The sequence below is a fragment of the Myodes glareolus genome, chromosome 23 (genome assembly GCF_982192425.1).
Source record: "Myodes glareolus chromosome 23, mMyoGla1.1, whole genome shotgun sequence".
Taxonomy (NCBI): Eukaryota; Metazoa; Chordata; class Mammalia; order Rodentia; family Cricetidae; genus Myodes; species Myodes glareolus.
This window is the reverse complement of record NC_142048.1, coordinates 11,007,140-11,031,150: the sequence shown is the minus strand read 5'-3', so window position 1 is coordinate 11,031,150 and position 24,011 is coordinate 11,007,140. Positions and strand designations below refer to the sequence as shown.

Below are 24,011 nucleotides of genomic sequence, written 5' to 3'. Positions count from 1 at the left end.
AAAAATATTAAAGTTTATTTTCAACATTGAATCATTAAGATTTACAGGTTTTAAGTACAGGTTTAAATTGTTACTATATAAATCTCATGAACATCTAATAGGCCTAGATTTATTAGACAGCTATTACAATAAAATTTTAAGGAATATTTTTAAAATTTTTCTCCAGAAAATTTGATTTCAACAAATGAAGTCTCTTGTCTTATAAAAGGTCTAGTAAAATCTATTGTCTCAAATCAGTGAATTAATGTCATCATCGATACTGAATTATAAGCTTCCTAGTCATTCCCTGAGATTATTCAACTGCTTCACTTTTTTCTTGCTTGTACTCTAGGTGTATATTTCCTTTCTATTGTACTCTAGATTTTAATCTATTCAAAGTGTCTGTGCCGTATGTCCATGAACACGTTTTAATTTTTGAAAATGAACCAACTTTCATTCTCTTATTTCCTAGAAAGAAAGGATCCACAATCAACTCCATATTTCATGACTGATTTAGTGTAAGAACCCACAAATATTTAGTATATGAATAGTTTTTGAAAAAGCATTGTACTAAAATTTTGATTAATGTGTCTATTATATTCTCGATTTTCTGAAAATTTATTAGTACCTCTGTGGCCATTTATAAGTTTACTTATCAGTCCAAACTTCAGAATTATATTCAAAAAATCTCTACTGTAGTAAAAGAAGCTTCAGCAAAGAATCTTATAAAAGCTTTTTCTTTGACAAGTCAGAGACTAAGCTGAGATGCACAAGAGGTATATGCAATCCAAATGCTTTCCATTTGGACTACAGGGTTTCTTTTCTTATTCCATTAAGGCACTAATAAGAATAAACTCTCGTTATTTGCAGATGATATGATAGTATACATGAGCGACCCCAAAAACTCTACCAAAGAACTCCTACAGCTGATAAACACCTTTAGTAATGTGGCAGGATACAAGATCAACTCCAAAAAATCAGTTGCCCTCCTATACACAAAGAATAAAGAAGCAGGGAGGGAAATCAGAGAAACTTCACCTTTCACGATAGCCACAAATAGCATAAGATATCTTGGGATAACTCTGACCAAGGACGTGAAAGACCTATTTGACAAGAACTTTAAGTCTTTGAAGAAAGAAATAGAGGAGGATACCAGAAAATGGAAAGATCTCCCTTGCTCTTGGATTGGGAGGATCAACATAGTAAAAATGGCAATTTTACCAAAAGCAATCTATAGATTCAATGCAATCCCCATCAAAATCCCACCAAACTTCTTCACAGACCTCGAGAGAACAATAATCAAGTTTATATGGAAAAACAAAAAACCCAGGATAGCCAAAACAATCTTATAAAATAAAGGAACTTCTGGAAGTATAACCATCCCTGACTTCAAACTCTATTACACAGCTACAGTATTGAAAACAGCTTGGTACTGGCATAAAAACAGAGAAGTCGACCTATGGAATCTAATAGAAGACCCAGATATTAACCCACAAACCTATGAACACTTGATTTTCGACAAGGGGGCTAAAGGTATGCAATGGAAGAAGGAAAGCATCTTTAACAAATGGTGCTGGCATAACTGGATGTCAACCTGTAGAAGAATGAAAGCAGATCCATATCTATCACCATGCACAAAAATCAAGTCCAAATGGATTAAAGACCTCAATATTATTGGACCACTTTGAACCAGATAGAAGAGAAAGTGGGAAATAGTCTACAAGATATAGGCACAGGAGGCCACTTCCTAAGTAGAACCCCAGTAGCATAGACAATAAGAGAATCAATGAATAAATGGGACCTCCTGAAACTGAGAAGCTTCTGTAAAGCAAAGGACACCATCAGTAAGACAAAAAGGCTACCTTCTGACTGGGAGAAGATCTTCACCAACCTATCATCAGACAAAGGTCTGATCTCCAAAATATACAAAGAACTCAAGAAACTAGACAATAAAACTCTAATTAACCCAATTAAAAAATGGGGTGCTGATCTGAACAGAGAATTCTCAACAGAAGAACTCCAAATGGCCAAAAGACACTTAAGGTCATGCTCAACATCCTTAGCAATCAGGGAAATGCAAATCAAAACAACTGTGAGATACCATTTTACACCGGTCAGATTAGCTAAAGTCAAAAACACCAATGATAGCCTATGCTGGAGAGGATGTGGAGTGAGGGGAGCATTCATCCATTGTTGGTGGGAATGCAAACTTGTGCAGCCACTGTGGAAATCAGTGTGGCGGTTTCTCAGGAAACTGACAAGACCCAGCAATTCCACTCTTGGGAATATACCCAAGAGATGCCCTATCATACCACAAAAGCATTTGTTCAACTATGTTCATAGCAGCACTATTTGTAATAGCCAGAACCTGGAAACAGCCTAGGTGCCCCTCAATAGAAGAATGGTTAAAGAAGGTGTGGAAAATATATACACTAGAGTTTTACTCAGCGGTAAAAAACAATGACATCTTGAATTTTGCATGCAAATGGATGGACATAGAAAACGCTTTACGTAGTGAGGTAAGCCAGACCCAAAAAGAAAAATACAGTATATATTCACTCATAAGTGGGTTCTAGCCATAATTAAAGGTCTTTGAGCCTATGATTCGAGATCCTAGAGAAGCTAAATAAGAAGGTGAACCTGAAGAAAATCATGAACTTATCCTCCTGGAGATTGGAAATAGACAAGAGTCCCAGGTAACCTCGGGTGCATGGGGGGGTGGGAGGGTTGTTGGAAGGGGAGAGGGTTAGAGAGAAGGGAGTAGGGGAGGAATGGGGAAAACTCGGGGGACTGAGATTGGGGGAGGGAGGAAGGATGGATATGGGATCAGGGAAGAATGTATCTCAACTAAGGGAGTCATTTTAGGGTTTGCAAGAGACTTGATTATAAATGGGATCCCAGGCCCAAGGAGAGATCCCCAGATTGTTCTCTGGACAGAGGAGAGGGTGCCTAAACCGGCCTTGGCCTATAACCATACTGATGAAGATTTTGCTTATCACCATAGATCCTTCATCAGACGATGGATGGCGATAGAGACGGAAACACACATTGGAGCACCGGACTGAGACCCCCATGGTCCAGATGAGGAGCAGAAGGAGGAAGAACATGAAGAAAAAACTCAGGACCGCGAGGGGTGCGATCACCCACTGATACAAGGGGACTGGTCTGCTGAGAGTTTGCCAAGGCCAGTTGGACTGGGACTGAACGAGCATGTGATCCAACCAGATTTTCTGAATGTGGCCGGATTCTCTGAATGTGGCTGGCCCGGAGTCTTTCTGCAAAGCCATTGACAATGACACTGGGACTTGTTTCCTCTGCATATACTGGATTTTTGGGATCCAGTGTGTTTGGATACTCACCTTCCTGGACCTGGAGGGAGGGGGGAGGAACTTGGACTTCACATGGGGCTGGAATCCCTGACTGCTCTTAGGGATGGAGAGGGAGGAGGAGGGGGTGAGGGGGAGTGGGAGGGTGTTGGGAGGAGGGGCAGAAATGGAAACTTTCACAATTTAATAAACTTTGAAAAAAAAGAATTATTCCTTTAGGACTGTTTTGGTGGGGGTTGGATTTTTGAGACAGAGTTTCTTTGTGTAACTGCCCTGTCTGTCCTGGAACTCACTCTGTAGACTAGGATGGCCTGGAACTCCTCTTGAGTGCTGGGAAGAAAGGAGCACACCACCACGCCCTGTCCATTAGGATATTCTAAATTAAGAACTTTCATTAACCATCCTATTTAATTTTATTTGACAGATCCCTAGTAACAAGGTTGACATTTACTTTTACAGAATATATTTATAAATCCTTACTAATAAAAATTTGAATTTATGTCCTGCTGATGATGGTCTTTCAAATATAGATCATTCAGAATCTGACAATGTGGGGAGTACCTATTGATGCATCCATATGCGTATGTGAGTTCTACGCATGTAAACATAATGATGCCCAAAGGAAGACGCCTTGAATCAAAGGTCTTTCACTGTATCAGGAACTCCCGACTGGACCAGCTGGTTGTTCTGCAAGCTTGAAACCACCTGTCTCTTGTTCTTCAGTGCTGGGGCTACAGACACTTGCTTAGATATGTAAGTGGGTGCTGAGGTCTTTGTGCTTGTACTGCAAGTGCTTTTACCTATCAAGCCCCCTTTCCATCTCCCAGAACCTGATTGTGTAAGCAAGCCTATTCTTCTTAATAATGGCACGGACACAGCATTTGACTACAAAATTGCCTGACTATTTAGTAATGGCAAGCAATTATGTTTGGTGCTTTTTGATTTCTGGTAACTTATTTCCATTAGAACATTCTAAAATTCTCATTCTTCTCATTTAGGTTGCTGAATTGGAAATGTGCATGTTATTAGCAAAAATAGAAATGGACAAGAGACCAGTTGAGGAAATCAAGGCCCGATTCTCTGGAGAAGCTCGGGGATGCATAGAAATCTCCTGTGTTTGTTGTGCAGTACCTGGACAGCGATACAGCTTTCTTGCTTGTGCAATGTCTCCCTTGCTTAACCGGGTCCGTTGACCAATTGCAGGACGAATGCCATTGTCATCACGGGAAGGGAGTATGGTGTCCAGAAACATCCCCCTGGAAAAGCAGAAGCAAACCATACCTAAGTCACCAAATTAGAAGTAATGTAGACATAACAAACAGAGTGGTCACTGCTTCTAAATTTCATCAGTAGTTATAACAGGCTGAACTTAAGGCAGAATGTGAGGTTTTCAAAACACTCTAATCAGAGCAGGGAAAGTGTGTAAAAATGGATTCAACTTCTAGAAAATCAGGAGTACATTTTGTTTAGATGTGTGTTATATGTTTTTAAAAATAAGGTTTATTTGACAATAACACACAAAGGACATTGTGACTTTTATTTTATTTCCCCATATTGATCCAAGAATCTTTTAGATCACCAGATTGAAAAAAAAAATGAGATTACTAAAAAAATTCAAGAGCCAAAAGTTAAAGTAAAATTTTAATTAAACTAACCAAAGATAATTCTTCCTGGGTTCTAAACATTACTGCAGTTTATGTTGAAAGAATAAGAACAAACAGAGTAATCAATTATAGATAGCATGTAAATCAAATGCACATATTATTTATCAAGATAAAATCAATACATAAAAAGTTACTGATGACTTATTAAACATTAGCTACAGAATCCTTTTGGACTCAAAGTTGTGGTGAAAACTAGCTATTTTCCAAATATGCACTGAAAATATATTCTAATTTTGTGATGTAAAACACGCATTTACAACCCAGAAGAAATGGTGAATGGACTGGAAAAGCCTTCAAAATGATTAGAAGACTTGAATGTATACATAAATTTTTAAGGAAAAAATCAGAATAGAGATTTTTTACTTGGTATAAAATCTATTAAATTAATTAATGAAAATATAAAAATATTTTAAGTTGGGATAAGCAAAGAGATATTCCATTCCAAAGTATGAAGCTGAACATATTGCTCTTGAATTGCAGGTCACAGAACAGTATTTTTGGCTCCATTTAGTCCTTCCATTAGAAAACATTTATTAAGCAGAGTTCTAGGCCTGAATTTATAACAGTAAATTAAACAAACTGGAGTTCTGCCTTTGTGAAGCCATTCTACTGTGAGAGGGTAGAATCACAGTACAGTGTCCTTCCACCTTTGGCTTGACTCTTGCTAGCAAGACAACACAAACTAAAAGGCTCTTGGGAGGCCCAAAGGATGGAAAGCTTTGCCCAGTTAGTGGGATTACAAAATGGTGGAAATCGAAACCTAAAAGTCAAACTAAAATGTGACTTTACATTACAGCTTCCTGGGATGACAGAGGAAGCAATGGGAAGCAACCCCTCTCAGATATATCTGTGGATCCTGCTCATCACAGTGCTACGTAGGCCACCAGAAAGTGGAAGCAACTCCAGGGACCTAGTGCCCAAGTGTCCTCTGATGTGTATGTCTATGTTCATCCACACACAGAAATACAGACGAATACACAAACACACATTCACATGCACACACAGACAAATACATGAAGAGAAACACACAGACACACATGCACACACACAGGTGCATGCAACACACACACACACACACACACACACACACACACAACAATATTATTCATCAGTGTCATGGAAATAAACCATGCTGCAGTAAATCTGAAAGAAATAATCCCAAATGTAACATGGTGGTCACAAACAGACGAGAACATGTGATTCATTAAAGAAAATATCCAAAATAGTTGAATTCACAGAATTTGGAAATAAAACAATACTCAAGGAGCTGGGAGGGTAAACAAAAAGGGGAAGCAGGGCTGTCTAATAGGCACCACCATTTCTATTTTGAGACATAAAACATACTGGGGATGTGTTTTATAACAGTGAATACATTTAACACTATTAAAGCAAACACCTTAAAATGGGTGAAATGATAAATTTTTATTATATAGTTTTGACATAATTAAAAACAGTAACTTCAAATACTTTTGAGGTGCCAAAATTGTCATTTCATGAAATTATTTGTTTAAATATGCTATGAAACAATCTCTTTACAGATTGAGACTAAAATCTTATGAACTAGGTCAATCAGATAACTATCTTTCAAATGGATAAATACGACCTTTTAAAATATAGATTTTTAATGAAAAGTGATAAGATGAATTTTGTTGTTTGAGAATTTAATGCATGTAAACAATATGATTTGACCAAATTCACAACCATTCCTTCTCCAAATTCTACCAAACCTGACTCTCTAGTATTTGTTCTCAATTTCATGTTCTCAGTTGTCTGGTTAGTACTGTCAGAATTTGTGTTTAGGGCCATCTTCTCTACCAAGAACAACTTATCAGATGCCACGCTGTGGGAAGAAAAACAAACAAACAAACAAACAAACCATCGATTGTCAACTACTTCTCAGGAGTAGTGGAACTCTTCCCATTCCATGCTGCTATGCTGGGATTTAGGTTGGTTTCACTTTGTGCAAGTGTGCACACAGTCACAGCAGCAGAGAGAGGAATCGGATAGCTTTACAACGGTAAGCATATCCAAGCTTGCAAGAGTAGGACAACGTGGGAGAAACAGGCTACAGGCAACCATAGTATGCTGTTCCATGGTGACATTACAAACAATGCACGAACCACAGACTAAGGGAAGTCAGACAATTCAAACTTAAGATACATCATCTATGAAGACAAGAAAGAATTTTTCTTGTTATTTTGGCTACTCTCCAGCCCCTCCCATATTCCAAAGAACTAAACCTCAGGTTAATTCTGAATGATTCACTTGAGAGCCACAATAGAGAAGTTTTGTCTGAATTGAGACCCACACAACAATTTCTTACATATTTCTGTGGAAAACTTAATTCTATTCCAACTTCTAACCTAATAATAAAATTTTATACCTCTTAATTTCAGCCCAAATTTCTGGGTGTATTTTTTTTATCAAAACTTAAATTCCTATTCCAGGAACAATAAATATTTGAACGCTGCTCTGTTTGAATAGATGTATTGTGAATAAATGTGTCTATGGTATGAACTTGAGAAGAGAACCCTTTTCAAAGGCCCGATAACAACAACACTTTTGAAGGTTTAATCTTTTAATAAAGGAAATTTTACATGCACCCACATTTTAAGGGCTCATTGGCACACTGTCATTTAGAGTTTCATTTAAAAAAGGAACCAGGGAATAAATTTGACTTTGTCTTTTCTTTGTAACACTCTTTAAAAAATTGCTATAAATGAACTGTGAACTATGAACTGTGAAATGGACAAAGGTGAACAACAAAAGAGAGTGAGCCAATGGGCATGTAGCTCCAAAATGAGCATCCATGATTGGAAAGGAGAGAGATGGGGGACTTGGTGTTTGAATTCCAACTTCCTTACCTGAGAGCTATTTGTTTGGTAGAATCATCTTTAGGGTGAAGTAGATCAAAACCCAAATGTATTACAATTCAAACAAGACAGTTATAATTAATACAATTTAAGTGCATAATTGGAGTGTACTTATCAGTTGTAAACTAAATAAAAGCAAGATATCTTCCAAATATAATCTTTGAGTTTTCATCTACTTAAATCTGTGGCATAAGTGGTTCAAAAAGCCTGTGTGCATGCCCTAAAACACAATTCAAACATACAGTATGGCATCTATATGCAACACAGGGATCATATATTTGACTAGTGAATTTTTAATTTTTATTAAACAATACATTGCCAGTTTAAGACGCTGTGTGGTTAGGTAATTGTTTTCATTGAATATTTAATAACTCAAGGATATAAAATCACTTAAATCATCTGTATCACTCTCAATATCACTTTCAGTGTTTGCTTTCAATAAGAACTGGAAAAGTGTGTTTTAAACGTCTTTCACATGAGCATCTGCTCCATTTCTTTTGCCCCAGGGCAGTGATATTTGAAAGTGGTTCTAGTACTAAAGATAAACATAGCTTTGTGTGGAGTCCCATGAGAGAAGGAATTAAAAGTCAAAAGGTATAACCTGAGACTCCAACCTTGAGAAGGTGTTCCTGGCGTAGTGCATAATACTGTCAAAGTCGTATCTCTCCCCGAGAGAGTTCACTTCTCCAGGCTCCATCTTCAGAAAGTTGTACTCTTGCCCTAAGAGTCCAGGAAAAACAGAAGACTTCTAAACGAAAGAAAAGAGAACAGAAATCTGGGACCTACTTTTGGGTTTTACTAAGTGACGGGTGTTATTGTTTGTTTTTATACACATATCCATTCATATCCAAAAAAAAGCAAAACCATATGTCCTCACAATGTCTAATTGGAACACCATACTGGAGTGGAACAATGACCTAATTTCTACAAAACAAGATAAAGTAGAGCATGCTGTTCTTCCACATACTATTTATCCATCTCATAATACTCTTTTCTTTAAAGTTATATTACTGGTGTGAGTGTTACACAAATAATTATAATTCATAATAATTATTTACAACCACAATCTAACACAAATTCAAATAACCAGGTCTTCGCACAAATTTCATTTTTATCATAGACATCTATGTTGCATGTAAACTTAAAACCAAAGTGTGTGCATTTCAGACATTACTCTTAAAAAACCACCTAATCTCAGGTTTCTGACTCACAGCAAGTCATAAATGCATAAACAATTAGCCTGCCATGTGGTTATTTTCAGCCTGGGATCTTCCCGCTGTGGTAGTTCCAGTCAATCAGGAAACTTCATCCAGTAACTGTTCTTTTTCCTGTTAGCCTGAATGTTTAATCAAAAACAGTATTCAGAGGTATAATTTTCTAGCATTGCATATATTGACTTCTATATCTATTTTTATTATGTTCACATTTCTTTCTAGTTTTGCCATATCTTTATCTTGAATCAGCAACTGCTTTTAAATATTGCCTTCCCCATAATTTTGTTTCCTTGGTCCACATGATGAAAATGATTGGCAGACAGAGAACAATACGAAAATATCTAACAGCAAACCTCTCATCTACTTGGTGCTTAAAAGAAGTTTCAGAAATATCACCTCTTTTTATCTCACTCTTAATGATGTAAGATGAACACTGGAAACTGTTTCAAGCTCCTAGATATTCCACATGGCCATATACATTTTCTTTTATTTTCCTCTTCTGATTGCATTGTTCTAGGAAAAAGATTTATTCACCTGGTTCTGGATACCATACTCTATTAACTTTTCTCTTATTTCATAGATGTTACTGTAATGTTCAGAAGGTATTTTCTAAGTTTTGTTTAGGTTTTGTTGCTGTCCAATGCAACCTTGTCTTGCTGTTCTCTCGAGTTTCCCTGAAATAGTCAAATGTAGTACTAAAGGTTTATCTTTGGATAACCCTCCAAATCCAGTCCTGTCACTCCCGTGTTACTAATGAAGACCATTACAGGCTTTTCCAATAGAGAATTAGGAAAATGAAATTGGTGTTTGTCTTTTTTTTCTTTCACAAATCATTGTGTTTATTCCGTGTTTCTCGCTCCATTTGATAGTACCAATGTTTGTACTCTTTCCTGGAATAAAACTTTTGAAGACTTCCACTCATGTTCCCCTTAAAGAATTTTGGAGGCTATGTGCATGTCTTCTTCTTGTCCTTTCCTGTTCAAATGGTGAGAAGCTCCTCCTCCACAGAAACCATTTATTCAGGATTCTGCTGGTTCCAGGACATTACTTCATCCTTCCCACCCCATGTTAAAGGTCCCACAGCAGGGAGAACTTTTCAGATCTGATCTTTGTCTACAGTTCAAATGAGAAGAGTCGCCATAGGCTCACATACTTGAACACTTGGTCCTCAGTGAATAGACCTGTTCGAAGAGTTGTGTCATTTGGGGCGGGTTTTAAGGTTTCAAAAGTCTACATCATTCCCACGTAGCTTTTTCTTCCTCTGACTTGCAGATTAAGCTGTAAACCCTCAGCTGCTGCTCCCACGCCATGCCTGCCTGCCTGCTGCAATGCTCTCTGCCATGATGAGCATGCACTGTAAATCAAATCTTCTGAGACAATAAACCCCAAATAAGCCCCTGCTTCTTTAAGTTGCTTTGGTCAGGGCGTCTTATCACAGCAATAGAAAAGTAACTAGGGCACAATCTTCCAATTATTTCCCAGGAGAGGGTAAGGCATAAATTTCTGAGAACTATACAGATGACTCTGATTCTCAATAACTCTAACCTCCCTGGGAAATTAATAATTAATGACCAATCCCCCACTTACAATTTTCTTTCGAGCAGGAAGACAGAGCTAAACGTTGTTATGAAGTTCTAACCCTAAATATTTCATCACCCTCTTAATTCATGTTTATTTCTTTTCTTTTTAATATTTCTTATCTCTAACTTTGGAGACAACTGCTTTCAGTTGCCCAAAGTAGTATGTGTTGGGTTTAGTTTAGACTCCGCAGCATTTGCAATGAATGGCTATTATTCCTCTCCACACAGAGTTTTGGCATTTTCCATAGCCGTACCTCCCCAGCCAGTGCTGCAGCAAGCAGAATGCAGTAGATGAGGAATGAACAAAGACGTAAATGATATTTATTACAGAATATCCTAAGAAATTCACCATAGTCCTTTAGCTGACCATGAATAGAAAAATAAGATCCCCGTTGACTCTGCTTATACTTAAAAGACACAATACACCAAAATGACAAACAAGTATTGGAACTCTTTTCAAAGGAAATGTACTGGTATCTCTGAATATGTGAGTTAAAAGAAATTAAAAATTTGACAATAAGTGTATTATCACTCACAAGACTCTAAAAGAAAATTAGATTTATTTATTTATTTACCATTTTAACTAGTGAAAACACTCTAAAAATCTGTCTTTAGTGTAATCACGTCTAAGAAAAAAAATTCCAATAAACTATAAAGATTATCTTGGGAATGACTCATTTCACTGGAATTTTTTCCAAAAATTACAGCTGACACAGTATTAATTCCAGTAGCTATAACACATAATCCAAACCCTGAACCCCATTATAGTCTAAACAGCATAAATCAAAGAATTAAGAATTATCATATCCGTTCATGAGAAGCAAGATATTTAAAATAAAATATCTATATCTTAGAAAAAGAAGCTTAGAGGTAACAAGTTTTAATACAGTAAAATGTTGACTATACTATATTAAGAAAGGTCTGCATGGTTTAGAAGTGTAAGTTTGTAGGTTCCCAAAGTTCTCACCTGGCTGGATATTCTCTCTTATGATGGTGACATGGTTGTCTCTGTCTGGGCGGGTATGTTCATGCCAAAAGCCTATCACATGGCCCAGTTCATGAACAACGATTCCAAACTTGTCACAGTTCTTCCCAATAGAGATGGCCTGAGGGCCATTTCCCCGCCGACCGACATAGGAGCAGCATCTATGAAAAGTGGAAAGCAGGAAAAGGACCTGTGAAGAGCAGAACACTGGACTTGCCAGCATGGAATTCCCAGAAAGCAACAGTGGCCACCTGTAGAGCCTGGCATATTCTGAGTCAGGGCAGCCTTTTATTAACGAGTTTTAAGCTCATATATGATCAATCTCTCAGCAATCGAATGCTTGACAATTACCTTTATATTACAAAGTAAATTTCACCAGTTTGACAGCATTGAGAAGTTAGATCAGAAACGATTATGATAATAATTATGCAGAATGTTGTTGAAAAGAATATTTACCCTACATTATCTGCATCATAATCACTGCATTAGCAGTGTAACTATCTGCCAATACTCCAATACAACTTTATTTTAAAATTTGCTTTTATTTTCTAGAGAAAGAGAAAAAAAAACTATCTGTGAAAGACATTGGTGATTAGAAGTATAAATTAAACTTCTTACCAAAGGAATAATTCTAAAACATAGAAAATGATTTTTATAAGTCAATGAAGGGGATGGTAAAATGACTCAGGGCTGAATTGCAGGCCACTGCAGATGTAATGACCAGCGGCCAGATTCTTAGACCCCGTGAAAATGTCAGGAGCCAGAAAACCATTGTAAACCTAGTCTCTGATAGCAAACACCGGGAAAATACCAGAGCAAACTGGGTAGAGACACAGACTATCCAATGGGCCACTTTGTGGTTTGATTGAGAAACCATTCCTCAATAATAAGGAAGAAGAGTCATTGAGGACAGTTCTCAATATCAACCAAGACTTTTTTATGCATGCACACACACAAACTAAAGTATAAGAAAATGCTAATTCAAGGGTCTGGACAGGATTGCTAAAAGGATAAATATTTCCTCCAGTTCTGAATATGTGTGGTTGATTCCCAAGATCCGTGGAATAGAGAGAAAAAGACTCTGGGAAGTCATTCTCTGATCTCCACCTTTGTGCCATGACATGCATACCTACATAGATTACCACACATAAATAAATAAATGCAATATTACAAAAGTTAAATAAAGGTGAATCACCTGTAGTTAATAGTTAAAACTGGAGGAAGAGGCTCAATCACAATGTCTCCCCAAAATCTATCAAAATATAACTCCTGGTGAGATCTTGTTTAAAATGTGGCTTTGAAAAATAAGTTGGTCATGGGTACAAATTCCTTAGGAGTAAGATCAAAGACCTTAAGAAGAAAGTTCTAGAAAGCTACCTTCAATCCTTCCACCACATAAGAATACAGCATAAGCACATTCATTTAACATCCAAGGAATGTCCTCATAGACACAAATCCAGAAAGTTCACAGTATATCAGCTACCTAGACCATGATGTTCAGTGACACAGCCCTGTGTAGGCTATGAAAACTTATGATGGAGACTCCCCTATTGATTGCTTTTGCAAACATTATTAGACTTCTATGACATGTGTCTATGGGTCAATTGCTTAATGCTAGAGTGCAATATTACAATAATACAAAAACTATTGTATTTTGCAAACTTTGGAAATTTAAACTAAAATATTTGCTATTTTATAGCAACTGTAAGGAGACAAAAATATCTGATGATTATATAGCAATTGAACTTCCCACAGTGAGTCATTCTAGCTGGTTATATTCAGAGAACACAGCACTTTGCAAAAGGAATTCTGAGGGACAGAAAGGCTGTCTATTTATTTAATCCTAAACACCCTTTATGGCATAATTGAACCCAGAGCAATTTCCCATAATAAGATGAGTTTCATAGTGGAAAGGAAAAACAGATTTCACAGTGCCTATTTCATAGAGCTATTATTTTCAATGGCCCTGGGAAATAAGAAAAATGTGGTACTTTGATCCTTGACTAACTAAAGGTCTTAGGAACAGGAGAATTCTAGACATTAAGGTTCATTAAACGTATGCTTATAAAAGTATCAGGCATGTGATGACAAGGTAACATGAAATTCAAAAATGCATGACTTAATCAAAACACTGTCTTAGTTTCTAGTGAAATCAAGTTTGATCCTATTTTCTTCTATTGCTATATGCATTTCATGTCTAATTTATTTGTCATTTCTATGGTGCAATGCATCAAAGGTTAACCTGCCCGCTCAGAAAAACGATTTCCACATATAAAAGAGTTTCATTTCACCTTAAATTATAGAAAGTAATCGAAATCTCCTGTGCCTGGCTTTCATTTAAGGTTTACAGACCAAAATACCATGAAAGCTTTCTTTAGGTTGTCCGTAACTCAGGATTGCTTCCACCTTTCCGTGATTCCTTTTTAAATGGCTTCCACTAACTTCATTTAATCGCTTTATGATCTTCACAAAATGAGTCAATTTTTCAGTTAGTTTCTATTTTTAGAAAGTCCTAGACCACAAGTTTAAGTGTTCCATTAAACTGTTAAATTCATGAGGGCAGGAGTCCCGCTTCTTTTGTTCACTGACTTCACTCAAACATCCAAGGCAATACGTTTACAGAAGACCCTGCACATTGAAGAGCTTTCTTATTTACCCACCCATGTGACTTAACCTCTTTACATCAATGAATAGTAAAGCACCTCACTGAATATCTCCCCAGTTTAGTTCTCAATAAATGGAAGAGTAAATAAATAAACCACCTCTCCACACAGTGAGTTACGCATCCTGATGAAAACAGATGGCAACTTTAAGCTTCCTTTGACTTTCTCAGTTCAAGCACCAGCAGTAATCCAGAGTTCCCTTTCTCTCCAGCAGGCAATCCTGTGGGCTCTACTTTTAATCTAAGCCCAGAATCCACACATCTGCCTCTCAGGACAGCAGTGCCATTGCTCTTTACTTTTCTTTTCTTTCTTTTTTTTTGTAGTTGCTTTTATTTATTTTCTTTCTTTTTTATTTTTAAAACAATCTTATTTTACACACCAGTCCCAGTTCCCTCTCCCTCCCATCCTCTAGTTCCCCCACCTTCTTCCCACCCCACCCATACGTCAGAGAGTATGAGGCCTCCCTTGAGGACTCAACAAAGTCTGTCATATTACTTGAGGCAAGGCCAAGGTTCCCCCTCCCACCACAACCACCATATTGAGAATAAGCAAAGGATCCCTCCATAAGGAATGGGCTCCAAAGGGCCAGTTCATACACTAGGGATAAGTACTGACTCCACTGCTAGTGGTGCCACAAACTGTCCAAGCCACACAACTGTCACCCACATTCAGAAGGTCTAGTTCAGTCTTTTGCAGGCTCCCTGGGTGTCAGTCTGTGTTGTCTGAGTTTTTGTCATACCCGGTTCCCATAGTCATTAAGTCCCAAAAAAATCACACAGAAGTCTACATTAATTATGAACTGATTGGCCCATTAGCTCAGGCTTCTCATTAACTTCTATAACTAATATTAACCCATTATGCTTGTCTGAGTTAGCCATGTGGCTTGGTACTTTATTCAGGGAGGCAGTCATATCTTGCTTCTTCTGTGGCTGAGTCACGACTGCAGACTAGGACTTTCTTCTTCCCAGAATTACCTGTTCTCATTGACCCACCTCTACTTCCTATCTGGTTGTCCTGCTTATACTTCCTGTCTGGCTACTGGCCAATCAGCATTTATAAATAAATATAATTGACAGAATACAGACCATTATCCCTCACCAAGTCTGGAATCACCTCCTATGTGATTGGGTCAGCTGTTTCTGTGGGATACATGATATGGACCCCTTTGCTTATAGTACCACTCCTCCCTCTCTATGACTGGACCCCAGGAGTACAGTCCATTGCTTAACTGTGGGTCTCTGCATCTGCTTCCATCAGTTACTGGATGAAGGTTCTATGATGACAATTAAGTTAGTCATCAATCTGGTTACAGTTAAGGGAAATAAGTATGGTGGTTTCTCAGAAAACTGGAAATCAATCTGCCTTAAGATTCAGCAATACTACTATTGGGCATAAACTCAAAGGATGCACATTCATACCAAAAGGACATTTGCTCAACTGTGTTTATAGCATCATTATTCATAATAGCCAAACCTGGAAACAACCTAGATGCTCCTCAATTAAAAAATGGATATGGAAAATGTGGTACATTCATATAATGGAGTACTACACACTGGTTAAAAACAATGACATCTGGAAATTTGCAGGCAAATAGATGGAATAAAAAAATACTATACTGAGTGAGGTAACCCAGACACAGAAAGAAGAGCATGGTATGTACTTACTCATAAGCGAATATTAGACATAAAGCACAGGATAATCAGGCTATAATCCACAACCCCAGAAAAGACATGAAACAAGGAGAACCCCTAAGAGAGACATACATCAAACATGGATTCCCCCCTGGGAAGAAAAAGTAGACAAGATCTCCTTAGTAAACTGCTAGCATGGAAGAAGGGGGGAGGGAGAGAGTGGTAGGGGAGAGAGGAAGGGAGAAGTGGAGCAAGGAGGAGAACATGAGGGAACAGGGTGGTCAAATTGGGTGAAGGACAGAGAGGAAGAAAAAAAGAAAGAGATACCTTGAAAGAGGGAGTCATTATGGGGTTAGTGAGAAACCAGGCACTAGGGAAACTCCCGGGAATCCACAAGGATTACCCCAGCTGAGAAGCTAGTGCCCTTTCCGAAGCTATCATTTCTCATGTGGCGTGTTGAAATGTCCGCTAATTTTTCTCCGATTCTTTCTTGCCTCACTATCCCAGTGTTTTCTTAACATCACCATAGTTTTTAAATGTCAAGTTGGATTATGCCAATATTCAGTAACTGTGTGGTAAATTGTGTCAATGCTCAAAAATACGCATTCCCCTTTTCTGGTTGGTGATTACAAGTCCCTAATCCACTAATTCTGGGTTTCATTACATGGCTTGCCCTGGACAACATCACCGAAGCCCAAGCTGTCATTGCTAGAGAAAACATTTAAGAGTCAACATGTGGCTGGCCACGTGGTTGCTGTTTGGTCTGCCAAAGAAGAGCTATGTCCAGAGCGAGGCATCCCCATGGGACTGCATATAGGACTTAGACAGCCCTATATGAGTTAACAGCAATTGATGCTCGAAACAATTAGGGAAGATGGATCATTTGTTTCGATATCTTCTAAATGCTCTTCACAGTCATAAATCTTACCACATCTCTCATCTCATCTCGCTCATCTCTCAACACTGCCCCTGCTATCACTTCACTCCATCCATACCCCTGTGCTCTGCCCCGAACATGGAGAGGGCTCATGTCTCATTGTCTTTTTCTGTCTATCCCAAAAGTTCAAACCTCCAAAACACCCAAGTGACTGTCTTCTATAACCTTCTTCAACTCTGCACAGACTTGACCTCCAGTCTTCTCTGCTTACCTTTCCTCTAAGAATTTCTTGTGTTATCTTTTCAGTGATTTAGTTTAGTCTTTTCTGTCATTTCTAGGATATCTGCATTTTAGGAGACAGGACTCCCTACCAGCTCTAGCTCACAGAATCTCAAATATGGCACAACCTCCACAGATATGTCTTGGAAAATGAGTTCCCGTAGGCAGAAAGGGGAGGTTGGACTCCACTGGTGACAGCAAGTACAGCAAGGACTAAAGTGGTCCTCCTGAGGCTCTCCCTTCTACCTGGCTCTCCAGTTTTTCCTTAGTATAATTCAGAATTTTTTAAAAATCTCCTAATAAATTGTTTTTCGCTAAATTAACTTAACTCAGTTGTTTGTACACAAGAATCTTGGCTGGTACAATCTTCTAACTGAAATTCTTTCACAGAAAGAAAACTACTTCTGTTTGATGTTATAACCCCTCCCCCAAAAAACAGTATGAAAGTGACAAGAAATGGTGGAGGCACTAAGTAAGTATAGGATAATCTCACCATTATCTTAATGAAACAGACAAAATTTAAACATTGAAACAAAACCTAGAAAACAGCTCAATAAATTAGCTTGGTAGTTGGTTTTGTAAAAGTTGTTAAAGAGTTGTTAAATATTACTGAAGAAGCTGCTAGAATAAGAGAAGTAGTAGATATAGAGCACAATAGATAAAGTAACAAATTTAGTGACAAAAATATCTCACAAAAACAAATCAAATAATTTCTATTAAAACATATTTTATTGGTAATTTTCTTAGAGTGATTACCACTATTATAACAGCCATTTATTGAAAATATTAATTTGTCAGCTTAAGTTTTTCAAATATTATAGGGAGATTAATTTATATATACTACTGACAATGGGTCAAAAATAACATATATGAATATTTTTATAAAAAGAAACAGCCTGGTAAAAATTTGTGAATAGCTTCAACCAAAAACCATGAAACATACTAAGTCTAAAGAACAAAATAATCTGACTAAAATCTTTTAGTATTTATTTATTGCTTTATTACATTTCACTATTTTTCTCCCCACCACCAATCTGGCATGAAGCAAGGTTTTCATTAACAAAGTAAGACAGAAAAAAAGAAAACGTTTTGAAGGTAATGAAAGTTCCCTGTTCATTATCATTCCCTGTAAGTGCAGAGATCTTTTTCAGTTCTGAGTTTTAGAAATTATAAAAGTTACAAATCACCTTATTGGCAAGGTGATTATGGTAAAATGTGTCCTTATTATGCTAACATTAAAAAATAGAACTGATAGGGGCTGAAGAGATGACTCAATGATTCAGGACCCTGGATGCTATTCTAAAGAATGCACATACTATTCTCAGCATCCACGTGGTGCTCACAGATGACTGTACCTCCTGCTCCATGGGATCCAATGCCCTCTTTTGACTTCTGCAGGTCCCAGGAACACACATGGTGCAGACATACATACAATCAAAACACCCATACATATAAAATAAATACATTTAAAAGAAAAGAAAAAAAGAAATGGAACTGATTGATGTGACCATCAATTTTTACCATGGTAAAATTGAATGAAATGTCATCATGGTAAAGGCATACCATATTCCATAGTGAGTCATACTCTGTCCAACTAAATGCTATAGGTGCAATGTCCCAGTACTTAAGACATGAAAGATCCAACACTGAAGTCCAGAAGGAGTGATGAATGTTTGACTTGGTATATTCTACCAGGCCCTAAATATTTATGCAGCAACATTTTCAAGCTCTTTTAAATTCAAGATTAGTTTTTGAGACTTACACACAGCACTATCACAACAAAAATGATGGCACATCTGTATCTTTAGCCCTGGGTGAAATTTTAGAAGTCACAAAATAAATAAAATGATCAAAAGTCAATGAGTTAGTTCTGTTACAAAGTATCATTACTATTATTTAAAAAATAATATAAGGCAAATAAGAAAATACGAAATGACACTCCCAAACTCACCAAAATGCACCATTACAACTATAACATTGACAAAAATATATTTTTATATAGCACTTAAAAGTTTGATTTTTCACATGAGGAACATATAGACTCAACAGGTTATAATGGGAGTATACAAGCATATACATATGTGCACGCATTAGCATTTAATGAAAAAAGAAGCTATCAACTTGAAGGCAAGTGAAGAAGGGCATATGGGGTGGTTTGGAGGAAGGAAATGGAAGGAAGATATGTAATTAAATTTTAATTTCAAAGAAACCCAAATATTTAAATGTAAAAAGTTTTGTTTTTAGGAATGCAGATGAGTTTTAATCGTCTCTGGGTAAGTTGCAAATCATTTAATTATTTTGATGTAAAATATAAACTCACAGAGTTTTCTTGTTTAAGAAATTTATGAGACTGAAATAATGTTGAAATTGTCTATATTCTTATGAACACCTATATGTAAAACAATATGTGTGTGCCATGAGGACACAAAGGTAAATTGTATGTCCTAGTTCATGGCAAAGATAGATACTTGAGCAAGATGAGGTAAGGTAACTAACTGTAACTGCTGTAGGTAGAACAAAAGTCCACTGTGGGCATCTAATGGACATAAAAAAAATCCCACTGTGGACATCTCAAATATGGATAAGAACAAAGTCTAGGGAAGAATTCCATCAAGAAAAGAATAAGGCAAAGAATCTTAATTGATTTCATTTAAACGTCATTTGTTATTTTATTTATTCCATTTTACTTCCTTATTTGCTAATTTCCAACTGTTAGGAGTCAAACCCAGGGGCTTGAGCATGCCAGCCAAGTGGTTTGCAACTAAGAGACCTTACTATCTCCTGATTATTCCATTGACAAATAGTAACTCTACACATCTGTGGGGACCAATGTGACATTCCCATGCATGTACTAATGACCATTTATAGAACCAGAATTTAACCAAACTGCAAGAGTGGGCTAGTTTGGTCTCATTTGCCCAGGCATCTCCTGTGAAATCTCTTGAAGCACACATCCTCAACTATTCTTTTTATTTTCTTCTTCTTCTTCTTTTTTTCACTGAAACAAATGTTTATACCAAGTATTTTAATCATGTTTTCCTTTCCTTCAATTCTTCTCAGATGTCCCCTCCCCACACCCCTACCTCTCAACTCTGTGGTCTTTCTCTTTCTCTAAAGCAGATGAAAGGAAATTTAAACAACAAAGAAACACATACACACTACCAAAATGAAAATAAAAATAACAAGAAAAAGACCAATAGTACATAAAAAATTACCAATTAATCAGAGACGAAAAGTCTACAAAAATAGCCCTAAGTTCATTTTGTGAGCGTTGAAGTGGATAGAATCCATCCCTAACCACAAAGCTGTCTGCAATTGATACCCACTGGCAGAGGAAAATGTGTTTTCTCCAATGGGGTCTCACCATCTATATTAATGTAGATTTCCTTGGCTAGGAGCACTTCTCCATTATCCCATTTTGACAGCTCCATGCGATCATTGTTTGCTTTGTCATTGGAATGAAATGTCTTGTGCTGAGAAATTTTTAATTCTCTTACGTTCTAAACTTAGCATCTACATCATAAATGCATTTACACAAACAAAAGTATGAGCAAAATAAAGATGGTGAATGAGAAAACCTCTTCTAGTAGGATGAAAGTAAAATGAGAATCACTAAGGAGAAAATAAAATTGATATGAGTATCAATGTATTACAAACAAACAGAGTAGTGCTTTACAAAATTCTGGAGAAGGAAAGTGGAAAGATGTGTGGATCCAAACACACATATTTAGAAATACATAAACTGGGCTATAATTGTTAAAATTAAATAATCAGACAGAAGCACGGGGATCTGGATGTTCAAAATATTAAACAGATCAAAGAACTAGAAGGTTTCTCAAATATTTCTAAAAATTAGCAAGCCAAATTCAAGAAATTTGAAGGAAACATTACTCAATTATTGAATTATGAACTATGGACAATGCTTTATGGCACTATCCAACAATATCTGTAGATAATGATGTTTAACTTTTCTTAATGTCATTCAGGTCAGGACAAAACTGAAGTTCATTACTTTTAAAAGTTAAATTATCTAGAATAAAATATGGGAAGAGTGAAGATAACATGGTGGGCCACTCCGACACTCACTGGTGTCACGTGTGTTTCCCTCAAATAGAGACGGGGCATGGTAGAGTGAGATGCATTTTCTCCAAAGGAAATAGACAGCAGCTTTGACGTCTCTATAGCAACACAGGTACTTAGATCGTTGTCGCAGCAGTTATATCAACTGTTGTGTCAGGAAGAGCTTCAGGTAATGAATTAAAGATCAACTTAAAATAATTAAAATCACCATTTCTGTTGGAGAGCCTACCCTTTAACAGGTATTTCTTAACTTTTAGGTGACTATCTAGTGAGAAAAAAACAAAAGAAGAGTGTGGATCCTGATGGGAGGAGAGGTAGAGAGGATCTGGGAGGAATATGGGAAAGGAGAAACCCTAATCAGAATATACTGTATGAAAAAAATCTATTTTCAATTATAAAAAAAACACATAAAAATAAAAAGAAATTTAGATGCACTGAAGTGATTTAACTATCAATGGCTATAATCACTGTTCTTTTGTTGGATAGAAGTTTCCAAATTAAAAACGAGAAAAGAAAAAAAATCAACATTCTACAGTGATATACACATTCATGATGGCCTGGCTGCCACCATATCTCTTTACTGACTATTAAAAACATCATAAAAGAAGAAGCCCAACCATGTGTGTTGCCATATGGCGTTTGCTTTCTTTATGTCAACAGCTAGCTATTTGTACAAAGAAATTTCGCTTGCTTCAATTACTGACCATATACTGTGTAAACTGAACCAAAGAAAGCCACTTCCAAACTCTACCAAGACAGGTAGGACAGTCCTTCAAATTTCTCTGCTTATCAGAAATGTCTGCCAGATATACAGTCCTCTAAGCCCAAGTTGGATGCCACAACATCACAGAAGAACCTAGGGTGACAATTCAAGCTGCTAGGTGTCCCTGTCCTTAGGTCTTTGACAAAGCTGAAGACTAGATAGTCATAACTAAGGTTTTCCTTAGTTATAATAAAAGCCAAATTACGTATAAAACATTAGACTCACAAAGATAAGTCAGATAATATGTTTTCTCTAATTTTGATTAGATATTATAACTGTAATTCTTATTTGATAACTGTTTTTATTATGTATGGTCTTACTATATGAAAGTTAAAACCTTCCTTTTTAATTAAACAAAAAGGCAGAAATTCCTATTCTTTTACACTCTGTGAATACGTCAATGTGGCTTGTTTAATAAAGAAGCTAACTAGTCAACAGCTGGGCAGGATAAGATTAGGTGGGAGGGGCAAACCTGGAATGCCTGGACAATGAAAGGCAGATTCTGGAGAGTTGAAGGCAGATGCAGAGAGAAGGAAGATGGACATGCCATACTGAGTAAAGGTAATAAGTCACATACCAAAGAATAGATACGAAATATGAGTTAATATAAATGTAAGAGTTAGCTAGTAACAAGTTTGAACTATTGGCCATGCATTTGTAATTAATACTAAGCATCTGAATGATTATTCAAGAGTAGTTGTCTGCAAAAGAGAACTCGGCCTACAGCGAAGAACTATGTCTGACTGTGTGCACATGTCCAGATAAGAGGTCTGCCTGTAGGAGTAGATTCTCTGCTTATACTATGTGGCTTTTAGAGGCCACTTAGGCAATCAGGTTTGTTTGTACACATATTTACTCTCTGGAACATCTTGCCAACTTCCTGAAATGATTATCTAATTTATTGTAATACTTTGTTTACTATGACAATTCCATATACGCATATAAATTGTTCACATTCACCTCCCACTCCCTCCCCGACTCCAGATCTCTACACCTGTCTCTTTAAATGTCATGTTCTCTTTTTATTTCTTCTTTTTCTGAAGTTACTTTTAAGAAATTATTTGTTATCTCGTAAGTACATTTCGAAAACACTATTGTAGGAGAAAACACCAACGAACCATAGAAAGTATGAAATCTTGCTCTCACCAGTGTGCTTGGCAGCCCATTGCTCATGGCAGCAACTTGGTAAATGAAGTCAGGAGAGCAGGTAGATTTGTCTAAAGGTCTGAGATGCTACAGGGAAGAATTTGAATACCAACATAGGGCAGCGGAGACCAAATGACATGATGAGCAACTGTACTAGAAACAGCTAAATACTTAGATTTCTCAGAGAGGCTGGACACAGACTGTGAGGTTGCTGAACACAGAGAGCTGCGTTCTAGAAAAACTTCTGGAACAAGACAAACGGCCTGCAAAGGGGCACAAAGCCCAGTGACCATGAAATGCGTTTGTCTGAATGCAAGCTTTATTATGAAAAACTCAGACTGTCTCTTGGCCAAAGTACTCTGCAAGCAGGAAGAAAGGAATCCTACCTATGGGCCCTCCCCTCTGAGTCTTCAAACCTGAAGTCCATTCTCTACTTACCCACAAGGCCTATAGGTGAACACAATGTAACTCTCTTCATCACTTCTCTCAGTGAAAGTCACACATGTGTGCTTTTCCCAGTGTCTCATGGCCTGCTTGAACATGGCTCGCTGGCTGCCTGGAAAAATTCATGACTTTAATAAAACAGTGTGGGCTTTCAGAGAGGTGTGTTTTGTGCTGGCTCTGCCCTCCTGGCTGGCAGTTCAGGATGCCAGCCGGCACTGTCATCAACCATGCCGGGTTCACAGCACCACAATAAGTCATTGCTCAGACTCCACACTCGCTTTCTAATCAGAGGGTTAAGACCAATAGCTCTACAAATATGTGCCTAAAAGATTCTGAGGGTATTGTGAGCATTCTTCTGGTCAGTTCAGACAAGCTTCCTTGCAGAGTAAATCTGAAACACTGTATGAAGTCCAGCACAATACTTTAGACCCTAAATGAAAGATAAGATATTTTAATTCAAATTCAGAGATGTTTTAAGTTAGAGGTCCAGGTTAATTGAGCCTTTTT

General features: G+C 37.2%; 1 protein-coding gene across 2 annotated transcripts in view; it reads right to left on the bottom strand.

Annotated features, from left to right (window-relative positions):
- Positions 1 to 24,011, bottom strand: part of Tll1 (tolloid like 1) — a 184,123-nt gene that overhangs the window by 66,935 nt on the left and 93,177 nt on the right. For both annotated transcript variants that reach the window (XM_087900744.1, XM_087900745.1), the window contains exons 5-8: positions 23,499 to 23,616; positions 11,604 to 11,782; positions 8,457 to 8,562; positions 4,437 to 4,561 (exon numbers count right to left, since the gene is read on the bottom strand). In XM_087900744.1, the coding sequence (XP_087756870.1) occupies positions 4,437 to 4,561; positions 8,457 to 8,562; positions 11,604 to 11,782; positions 23,499 to 23,616 (528 nt within the window). The remainder of the gene's footprint in view (positions 1 to 4,436; positions 4,562 to 8,456; positions 8,563 to 11,603; positions 11,783 to 23,498; positions 23,617 to 24,011) is intronic.